Raw genomic sequence first — 10873 nt, forward strand, 5'->3', positions numbered from 1 at the left:
ACCACACAAATATTACTCTTTACATTTCATTTTATGTGGGGCTGTTTTCTTTAGTCCGTTCCAAAAAAAAAATAAAAAATCTTTCTATATTTTTTAAAACGATTTAATTTTAAACTTAAAAAAATCTTTCCAAATTTTCAAATCGCACACGTTTTTTTCCCTTTATTTTCTGAAGTAACCATGAACCTTGAATGAACTGTCATAGAAACCCCTTATAACCCCCTAACTTCTATTCTATTTTATACCATCTCCATGAAAAAAGAGAAACAACAAATTAAACACATGGGAAACAGATCAAAGAAACTTCTCAAAAATAGACCACAGATACACATTGGCAAATCAAAGGCAGAGTACTCAATCTTGATTTGCAAGAAACACCCTAAACACCGGCAATCCTCATCAGGAGTTTGCTCTGTTTGCTTAACAGAAAAACTCACTCAACTTTCAAGAACTTCACCTAGTAGTAATACAACAACTGTTACTTGTTGTTGTTTTTCGTCGTCGTCTTTGTCTTCTTTGTCATCATCTTCTTATTCTTCTTCTTCTCCGATTCATCTTACAATGAACAGTACCATGGTTTCTTTCTTGAAGTGTGGTAATAAAAGTAGTTGTGCGCTTACAAAAAGTAGATCCTTGGCTGTTATTATGGAGGAGAATGTGAAGAATATAGGAGGATTTTTGTATAGATTGTTGCATCCAAGAAGAAACAAGAAAGATAATATTGGGGTTTGGTGCATTCAAGAACTACTATGAGAGAAAGGTTGACAGCAAAATTTGGAATCACAAATTCTCTCTCACTTTTCAATACTATCATCTTAGATTTAGAATTACTGTAGTATGAGATGTAAAATTCCTTTTTATATTTCCTTTTTTTTTTTGGGTATAATTTCCTTTTCAATCTCATTCTAGATTTAGAATTATTGTATTCGTTGTTTTGATGCTTATTGTTTAATTGTTATGAAGATACAATGCAAAGAGGACAAAAACATATGTATGCTCTTTGTACAAGAGAATTGTGAATGTTGATCTCTATTATGAATCATTTTGTATTGCTTTGGTTGGAAATAGCTATTGGGTAGGGTCGTATTAATTAGAATTTTTTTTTCTCCTTTTAAATCCTTCCATTATGGATGTAGGAAAACATAGATTTTTCATGATAATATGACGGTTAGGATTTACGAAGTAAATATTTAGGTTGTGTACAAAGGAAATACATTTGCTTCGTGTGATCGATTCGTTTCAACAAGGAGATAACTTTAAAGTCTCCTAACTATCACGGTTACATTAAGGTAAGTAACCAATGCAAAATAATTTTTACCATCGAATCAATTGATAATGTTGCTTGATTTATTTTACTTACTGGTCTTGTAATTAGTCATTGTTGTTCGGGAAATATGAGTATTTTCTTTTGACTTAACATGAGCGTATATTTTTCAAATTGTTGATGTCACTTGAAATATGGTAACAGGAACAAATAGGATTCTTTCTTGACTGTATTCCTGATTCTTTATTTACCATTTCCTGGTTTGTAATTGTAATTATGTTGAATATTTCCTTATAAGTAAAGATCCTTTTCTTGGATGGCAAGGTTTTCGTTAGAAAATAAGAGAAATTAAAGTGTAATACCTCTGTACATCAAAATGTGATATGGCGCAAAGGCGACTGAACAGATCAATTATGAGCAAGCATATAATTTTTAAAAAATCACACAGATATTACTCTTTACATTTCATTTTATGTGGGGTTGTTTTCTTTAGTCCGTTCCAAAAAACTTTCTATATTTTTTAAAACAATTTAATTTTAAACTTAAAAGTTATAAAATAGAAATTAAATTAAAAAAAGTCTTAAAACTTAACGAATGTTGATTTTATTTAGCTAACTCAAAAAAAAAAAAAAAAGAAGGAATTTTGACCCACATAAATCCTAAAATACCTTATTGTGATTTTGACTTTACCTCCAATTTTCAAAGTTATTTGATTACCTTCTTTTTTAAATTTTGGGATTGATTAGCACAATATACTTTACATAAGGAAATTAATCCGATAAGATGTAAGTAATACATTACTGACCATCTCCTCTAAGATAATTATTTGAATTTGACATGCAAATGTTAAGTGTCATTTCATAAGTAATATTAGAGTTTACTGTTAAAGTTAAATAGTATGATTATAGTGGTAATGCAAGAATCTGTCAATGTTTGGAGTAGAAATAATTGGGGCTGAAATTGTGTGGTTGAAAACTTATTTGAATTTGGATTTGTTCGACCTAATTGTTAGGTCTTTGAGGATTGATATTGACATTTTAGAGCTCAAGTTATTGAATGTAAAATGAGAACGATAAGCCTAATCTCTTATTTTGTATACAATTGGTAAAAATAGTTATGTTAAGTAAACCTCCCTAATAGGGGTAATTTAGTTTATATAGGTAAAAATTCTTTCTAGACGGGTGATTTAAAAGAATGACTTTAGAGGTGAGCGTCTTCAACAGTTGACCTGATCGCTTGCTTTATGGGAAAAATTTCAAATTTAATACGTTTTGACTTTTTACCTTGATGCAAACAAAGTTAAAAGTTTAAGTGCGTTTGACCATCAAACCCAAATATTTTTCATTTCATTTGAAATTTAGAAGTTGAAGATGGAGTTGTGTTTTCTTATAAATTTTTGGTAAAGACTATTTGATTTGTTTGAATGTATTAAAGTGAACAAAATTAAAAAGGTGAAAACAGGTTTTCAGGCGTTTGGTCACAAAAATCATTTTTTTTTTTTTACTTCATTTGGAATTTTAAAGTTGGAGTTGTGTTTGGTTATAGTTTTTGCGGAAAAAATTGGTTGTTTGAATGCACTGAAAGTGAAAAACAATAGAAAACATGATTTTAGGTGGTTTTTAAATTTCAAATATAATTTGAAGTTGTATTTGAAATTCTTATGATCAAACGCTGATTTTTAAATAAAATAATTTTTTTTGGGAAAAAGTTAAAAAAAAAAAAATCTCATGACCAAACGAGTCCTAAATACAACTTTAATTTAAATGTTGTTTTTTCAAAAAAAGTGAAAAATTCTCATGACCAATCGGGTAAGAACATTCATATTCAAGTACATTGAATCTAAAAAAAAATATATATAATTTCCTACTGTTATTAGACTGAGGTTGAAGAATCTATAATTTAATTGACTGCATGCTGGGCCCACGTAGTGAGAATAAAATCCCCATATACTCGTAGACTCGTAGTCCTTTCAGGTCAAATTTTTAATTCAGAATTGGAATTCTCTGGAACGAACGCGAAGCCAATAGAACAACACAAATAAGTAAACCACACGCCAAATCGGCAAAATAAAAGTTCATCCAACGGCTATAATCTCACAATCAGAACATTCTGGAAAATCAACATTTCCTATATAAACTCCACACTTCTGTCCCCCCTTCACCAATCAGAGAAATTTCCTTCATTACATTACAAACATCACATAAATTTTCTTCTTCTTCTTGTCATTTTCAAAACTCTCTATTTTTTTTTATTATGGCGGGAAAAGGTGAAGGACCAGCAATTGGAATAGACTTAGGTACAACATATTCATGTGTAGGAGTATGGCAACATGACCGTGTTGAGATTATTGCTAATGATCAAGGCAATAGGACAACACCCTCTTATGTTGGTTTTACTGATACTGAACGTTTGATTGGTGATGCTGCTAAGAATCAAGTTGCTATGAACCCCATTAACACTGTTTTCGGTACGTAATAAATCTCTTTTTTATTTGTTGTACATGTTTTACATTCTGCCATCTTCGTTGTACACTGCTCAGTACTTTCTTTGCGCTAATTTATGTGACATTCTTTTGCTTATCGAGATGTTACTATGTAAAGTTATTTAACTTCATTATATTGACATAAAAAGGAATGTTAGTATTTTTTCGTATAATTTTTGAATATTTAAATTTTAACATATATCATATTGATAATTGTACTTTAAAGTATCTATTTTCCTCAACAAGATTGATCTATACCCACATAAATATTCGATTCTTGTGACTTATTATAGATCATAAATTTCAAAAGTTATTATTTTGTTTAAAACTTCGTGTCTAGTTGTACACATCATCACATAAATTGAAAAATCATATCAATTGGGACGGAGCGAGTGTTTTTTTCAAAACATAGTGTAAGGTACATAGCATTGAAACCCTTAATAATTCCTAGATGTCTATGAACGTAAGGTAATGATGATTGTCTGATTTGTTTTAACTAGAAGTATTGTATATGAAGGTGTGCGAATGTGTGTAACATTTAGCTTTTAATGAACTCCTAATTTGTCTAAAAAGAAGTATGTGTGAGTATTAGTTAGAATAAAATGAACTTAATTGAAAGTTCATAGTTCACTCCTACTAGTTTTGATTTGAAGTTACTGAGAACTGAAATGGGCTCCCAATTTTAAAATAATCTTAAAATTAAGTGGAATGATATAGTGAATCATATCGTCTTAAAATAATAAGAAGTTAATTTTTTTGTTGATTATGAACGACTATTTTTGTGAGCTTCTTTGTTATTGGATAGCTTTGTTTGGATGAGATTTTGAAAATTTTCTTTTGGTTTCAGATGCTAAGCGTTTGATTGGAAGAAGATTTAGCGATCCTTCAGTGCAGAGCGATATGAAATTATGGCCTTTTAAGGTAATACCCGGGCCAGGCGACAAGCCAATGATCGTTGTCACGTATAAGGGTGAGGAGAAGCAATTTGCCGCTGAGGAGATCTCCTCCATGGTCCTAACCAAAATGAAGGAGATCGCCGAGGCTTACCTTGGCACGACAATCAAGAACGCGGTTGTCACGGTCCCTGCTTACTTCAACGATTCACAGCGTCAGGCAACTAAGGATGCTGGTGTGATTGCTGGCCTTAATGTGATGCGTATAATCAACGAACCAACAGCTGCTGCAATTGCTTATGGCCTTGACAAGAAGGCTAGCAGTGCTGGTGAGAAGAACGTGCTTATTTTCGATCTTGGCGGGGGTACTTTTGATGTGTCTCTGCTCACAATTGAAGAAGGTATCTTTGAGGTTAAAGCCACTGCTGGTGATACTCACTTAGGAGGTGAGGATTTTGACAATCGAATGGTGAACCATTTCGTTCAAGAGTTCAAGAGGAAGCATAAGAAGGATATTAGTAGTAACCCGAGAGCGTTGAGGAGGTTAAGGACCGCTTGTGAGAGGGCAAAGAGGACTTTATCATCCACTGCACAAACTACAATTGAAATTGATTCGTTGTATGAAGGGGTTGATTTTTACACGAGTATTACTCGGGCAAGATTCGAGGAGATGAACATGGACTTGTTCAGGAAGTGTATGGAGCCAGTGGAGAAGTGTTTGAGAGATGCCAAGGTGGATAAAAGCAGCGTCCACGACGTGGTTCTTGTTGGTGGATCGACTAGGATCCCAAAAGTTCAACAATTACTTCAGGACTTTTTCAATGGTAAGGAGCTTTGCAAGAGTATCAACCCGGACGAAGCAGTTGCTTATGGGGCGGCTGTGCAAGCTGCAATTCTGAGCGGTGAAGGCAACGAGAAAGTTCAAGATTTGTTGTTGTTGGATGTCACTCCTCTGTCTCTTGGTTTAGAAACTGCTGGAGGTGTAATGACTGTGTTGATTCCGAGAAATACAACCATTCCCACCAAGAAAGAGCAAGTGTTCTCTACATACTCGGACAACCAACCCGGTGTTTTGATCCAGGTGTTCGAGGGAGAACGAGCGAGGACCAAGGACAACAACTTGTTAGGCAAGTTTGAACTCTCTGGCATTCCCCCTGCTCCAAGGGGTGTTCCTCAAATCAATGTCTGCTTCGACATTGATGCCAATGGCATCCTCAACGTCTCCGCTGAAGACAAAACTACTGGACAGAAGAACAAGATAACTATCACCAATGACAAAGGTCGGCTCTCCAAGGAAGAGATCGAGAGAATGGTGCAAGAAGCCGAGAAGTACAAGTCTGAAGACGAAGAGCTCAAGAAAAAGGTGGAAGCTAAGAATGCGTTGGAGAATTACGCTTACAACATGAGGAATACTATAAAAGATGATAAGATTAGCTCACAACTCTCGGCTGCTGATAAGAAGAAGATTGAGGACGCGATCGATGAAGCTATCAAGTGGCTAGACAGCAACCAACTTGCAGAGGCTGATGAATTCGAAGACAAGATGAAGGAACTGGAAAGCGTATGCAATCCGATCATTGCCAAGATGTATCAAGGTGGTGCTGGTGGAGCTACTATGGATGAGGATGCTCCTTCCGTTGGTGGTGGTGCTGGAGGCGGAAGTGGTCCGGGACCAAAGATTGAAGAAGTGGATTAAGAGTTTTTGTGACAATTGTTTGCTTGTTTGTTATTAAGATGTGCTGTCAATTTTTTTCGTGATCTCTGGTAGTTCAGCCTATTTTAAATGGAAGTTGTTCATCCTTTTGTTATTGATATGTTGGTTTCAATATATAATTGAAGAAAGCTTCTACTGTTCTTGGCCTAAAACGGTGGTTCAGAGATTTGATAGTTTTTATTTTTTTTTCCTGACAAAAATCATCTTCTGGTTGGTGCCCATCGGCAATTAAGTGAATTGAATCTAATTCATGTTCATGTTAATAGAAGAGCGGATCCAATACCAAGACGCTTGAGAAAAAAGGTTAGCTTTATATATACGCTATTAGTTATGTGGGGTTGGGGCTTTATAAAAGTAGATATTTTAATTAAAAAATATAATTTATATTAGTATAAGTGTATAACAACAATAATAATTATATACCCATTGTAGTCTTATAAGTAGGTAATTACGTTAGTAATAATTAAATTTTATATAAGTATATTTTTAATATATGAAAGCAAAATTTTCATTTTATTGTTTTAATATTTTAACTTTCATTTTGATGAAATTATTTATTTCAAATCAAATGTGGAGTCAGAATTTGACATTTATAAGTTATGTATTCTAATTTTCTCGTTATTTAATTCTAAATAAATAATTTATACATAGTTAATAAAATTTTAAGATAAATATATAATTTAACTTATGCAACGGATGGAGTATTCCTCCTTAATTAGGGATTAGGGGTTCGAACATGGATATGAAAATTTTTTTTTTTTTTTTTTGGGAGCGCTTCCTCGATTGGACGCGATATAGTGTGAAATATTTGGATTAATTGGGCTCAAATGCGGATATCGAGCACCAAATAAAAAATCAAAGAACATGAAAAATGAGGTAGGAGGTTCATAACTTTTGAAAAGTAGACCTTCTTAAAAACAAAAAAAATAAATTTGACTTAAATAAATAAGATTAGGACCTAAAAGTAATTAATTAAAAAGTTTTAAAACAATTTGAAAATTCTTGTGAGGACTACAAAAGTCCCTAAGTTTGCTCTTATAAATAGTAGTAATTTCTGTTTATGTCAGAGGTGCCCAAAGCTAGAAGCAAGCAGAAGTGCGAAGCGAAGGTGCGGTCCAGCTGCAGGAAAGACCAATCGCAGAGAGAAATTCAAAGAGATTCCCGCCTCCGGGCGGGGGTTCCCTTCTGGTTGGTGCCCATCTGCAATCGACTTAAGAGCGTGTTCGGATTGACTTATTTTAAGCGTTTATGTTTTAAGTTCTTTTTAATTTTTGAGGTGTTTGAGTAAAATAAAAAGTGCTTTTAAGCACTTACTTTTAGGTTAAAAAAGTACAAAAATAAGCCAAGAGTCAAAAGTTGAAATACCCATCTGCAATCGACTTAAGAGCGTGTTCGGATTGACTTATTTTAAGTGTTTATGTTTTAAGTTCTTTTTTATTTTTGAGGTGTTTGAGTAAAATAAAAAGTGCTTTTAAGCACTTACTTTTAGGTTAAAAAAGTACAAAAATAAGCCAAGAGTCAAAAGTTGAATATTTCAACTTATAATTTTAAGCTTTTAGTATATAAGCAACTTTTAAATGATCATTTCATACACCCACTTAGACAAAGGAGGATTGTGAAAACAGAAGAATATACAGGAAATTCCTAATGAAGTACGTTTTCTTTTAGTCAGACCAGTATTCAAACAAAAAAGTGCAATGTTCTAGTTGGACTCTCTATAGGGCTCAAAGTGTAAATTGAATTTAAATTCTGACATTGTTTTTGGATGAACCCTCTAAACATGGGAGCTACTTAACAGGAAAGCCTCTTATCCCAAAAATCAGGTGATATGTGCAGATCACCAGATGATACATTACAGCATTGATCAAAATTCAAAAGCAGCAAAGAAGAGAAAAAAAGATCTTGACCATTCAACCAAAAACTTGGTTGGGAACACATTCATCAACTCCGAAGCAAAGCAAAAAGAAATTGGCACTTCTGAAATAAGCTGGTATTCAATTCTGATTCATTCTGGTATTCAATTCTGATTCATTTTACATTTGTATCCACTTGCACTGATAACATATTCAGCAGTGCTACAGAACATAATGGCTCATTGTAATTCAGACCACAAAAGATATGCATTTCTTTTTCCTATAGACTTGATTCATTAAAAATGGGCTACATGTATGTCCACTTACATTAGTAACATGCTCGCTCTGCATCACATCATAGGCGACTCAACAGTGCTATAGGACAGTCTTAATAGAGCAGCAGCAAAGGATCCACATAAGTTGGTATCATCTGATATGAGGGCCTTAGCCGATTAGTTGATCTAAAAGTCAGACTGACGTTACAGGATTCTAACTGATGTCCAAAAGCACATCCCTTTTAGACTAAAGAGCTATAATCTAGAGCTCCCAAAATGACAGACGCAAAACCAACACAATTAGTTGAGTAAACCAAAAAAGCCTACCAATTCAACAGAGATTGAATTTCCCGCTAAAAACTTAACTTTAAAAGAAGAACGGAAATTAACTATCTGGGCTACCTTATACCTATCTCACGACAACGCAAACTCATTTGGAGGTCGAAGGCAAACAGGAACTTCATGCACTTCTGGAGTTGTGGCATTTTTTTTGGGAACTTTCAATTCTAGCACTGTTCCGCTCTGGTCAAAATATGCTTCTAGTTTTGCATCATCGGGTATTCGAGTTGGAAGTGAAATTTCCCTTGTGAATTCACCGCAAGGACAGAACTCTGGAAATGGATCAGTTAGCTTGAACGTTCTACCATTCCTCAACATGATTGGGGGGCATGCCGTGCTCACAGATGTTATTTTTATAATGCCATGATCGATATTGTTCCACCAATGAACTTTCACCTTTTCACGATCGACGAAAGGTAGGGTGATCATAATCACGTATCCTTCCGAGTCCTCGTATATAGTTTTTGCAGCAGCAACTGGCCCATACACATTCTTCATTACCCCCGAAAACTCATTCATCCAAGGTGGTTCAATAGTGCGTGGTTCTCCATCTTGATGTGTATTTAAACTGGGGTTAATCGACAAGGAACAATCTTCATCACTTCCATGAGTAAATAAGTCTTTCCTTTTCTTACTACAATCAGATGAGAGCTCTAAACCATTGCTGTTCACATGGTTTGATGGTTGAGTTGACAAGTTAAGACTAGCACCATTAAGTAACTTTTTTGAATGGATCGGTCTTTGAAGTTCAAAATCTGTGTTGGGAAGGTTCCGCCATGAACTGAAGTCTCTGGCTTCGGGTGGGATTGAAAAATTGAGATCCCTACCAGTAAGTTCCATCCATTTCTTCTGGTCTTCCTCATCAATAGATGATAAATTGGGAAATGGAACAAGCTCAATTCCATGCAAACACTGGGGATTAGAGAGGCCTCTATAATGTTTGCCCTGCATTTTATGAGAACGCATGAACCCCTTGTCAGCGCTAAATGGAAATGGACGCTCGTCCTTTTTAGAATAGCCATTCATATAATTCCTCAACTGCATCTTACCCAGCGCATTTTCAGACCTCTCCTTAAAAACCCACATGTACATATTCTCCATATCATTTTGAATCAAAAACACATCAAGTTGCAGATCAGACTTATCAAATCCAGACACCCCCTTATTACGATCTTGAACAATTTTGCACTTAGATTTCTCCTTCAAAACAGGCTTGAAGTAGAAAGTGAAAAAGAACCAAGCACCCCAAACACTATCCGATCTCTTAGCACATTTACCTCCAACTTTAGGCAAATCAACATGCACATCACATTCATTAATTTGGTGCCCAAGTCCAACCTCCAACATATCAAACATATCGTGGCTACGTTCCACATATAAAGGGAGATTAATATCCGGTGGCCTCGATAGCACAATCTGCCTATTTCTATCTGATTCCTCATGAGAGGTAGCAATTGAGTCCATTGACAAAAATGTAGATAAGTTATAATTCTCTATTGACAAGCTTGTAATCAAGTCTTCTCCCATCTCTTTACCCTTATGTGCACTATTAATTCCTCAGTGTTGACACCCAATTCGACTGTGTAACATCAGAATCCACTGAAAATCAACAAAAGCACCTCATAACAACAAATCCCATATGCTAAAAACCTCTATAAACACACTCTAAATAGAGAAAAGTTCAAATTTTTACTACAACAACAATTAAACAAACATGAGTAATTATCAAACAAAGGTGATTTCTTTTCTATGCTATAAAGGTAAGAATTTTATAAGAAAAAAGCTCTAGAATGAGGGATTCTTGAATTGAAGAAAACACACTCTAAATTGAGAAAAGTTCAAATTTTTACTAGAAAAACAATAAAACAAACATGGGTATTTATTAAATCAGTTAAAAGGACTTTCTATGCTATAAAGGTGAGATTTTTATAAGCAGAAGAACTCTAAAAATGTGGGTTCTTGAATTGAAGAAAACCCCTATAAAATTGAATAAAAACTAGTATTAATTTGAATGAAAAAAGCACAGGTGTTAAGATTACCTTTAGAAAGATTT

At 34.3% G+C, this 10873-nt stretch overlaps 3 protein-coding genes across 3 annotated transcripts; 2 read left to right on the forward strand and 1 right to left on the reverse strand.

Annotated features, from left to right (window-relative positions):
- The first annotated feature begins 282 nt into the window (after positions 1-282).
- LOC132062409 (uncharacterized) lies at positions 283-753 on the forward strand. The gene has a single exon (XM_059454983.1). The coding sequence runs from the start codon at positions 283-285 to the stop codon at positions 751-753; it is 471 nt and encodes a 156-aa protein (XP_059310966.1).
- A 2657-nt stretch (positions 754-3410) lies between these two features.
- On the forward strand, positions 3411-6409 carry LOC132065813 (heat shock cognate 70 kDa protein). The gene is made up of 2 exons (XM_059459363.1): positions 3411-3731; positions 4594-6409. The coding sequence occupies exons 1-2, from the start codon at positions 3518-3520 to the stop codon at positions 6333-6335; spliced, it is 1956 nt and encodes a 651-aa protein (XP_059315346.1). The 5' UTR covers positions 3411-3517; the 3' UTR covers positions 6336-6409.
- Positions 6410-8351: 1942 nt separating this feature from the next.
- On the reverse strand, positions 8352-10867 carry LOC132065814 (uncharacterized). The gene is made up of 2 exons (XM_059459364.1): positions 8891-10867; positions 8352-8699 (listed from the first exon to the last, which is right to left on the reverse strand). Exon 1 carries the CDS (start codon positions 10345-10347, stop codon positions 8896-8898), a length of 1452 nt encoding a protein of 483 aa, XP_059315347.1. The 5' UTR covers positions 10348-10867; the 3' UTR covers positions 8352-8699; positions 8891-8895.
- Positions 10868-10873: the final 6 nt, after the last annotated feature.

This window comes from Lycium ferocissimum, chromosome 7 (genome assembly GCF_029784015.1).
Source record: "Lycium ferocissimum isolate CSIRO_LF1 chromosome 7, AGI_CSIRO_Lferr_CH_V1, whole genome shotgun sequence".
Taxonomy (NCBI): domain Eukaryota; kingdom Viridiplantae; phylum Streptophyta; class Magnoliopsida; order Solanales; family Solanaceae; genus Lycium; species Lycium ferocissimum.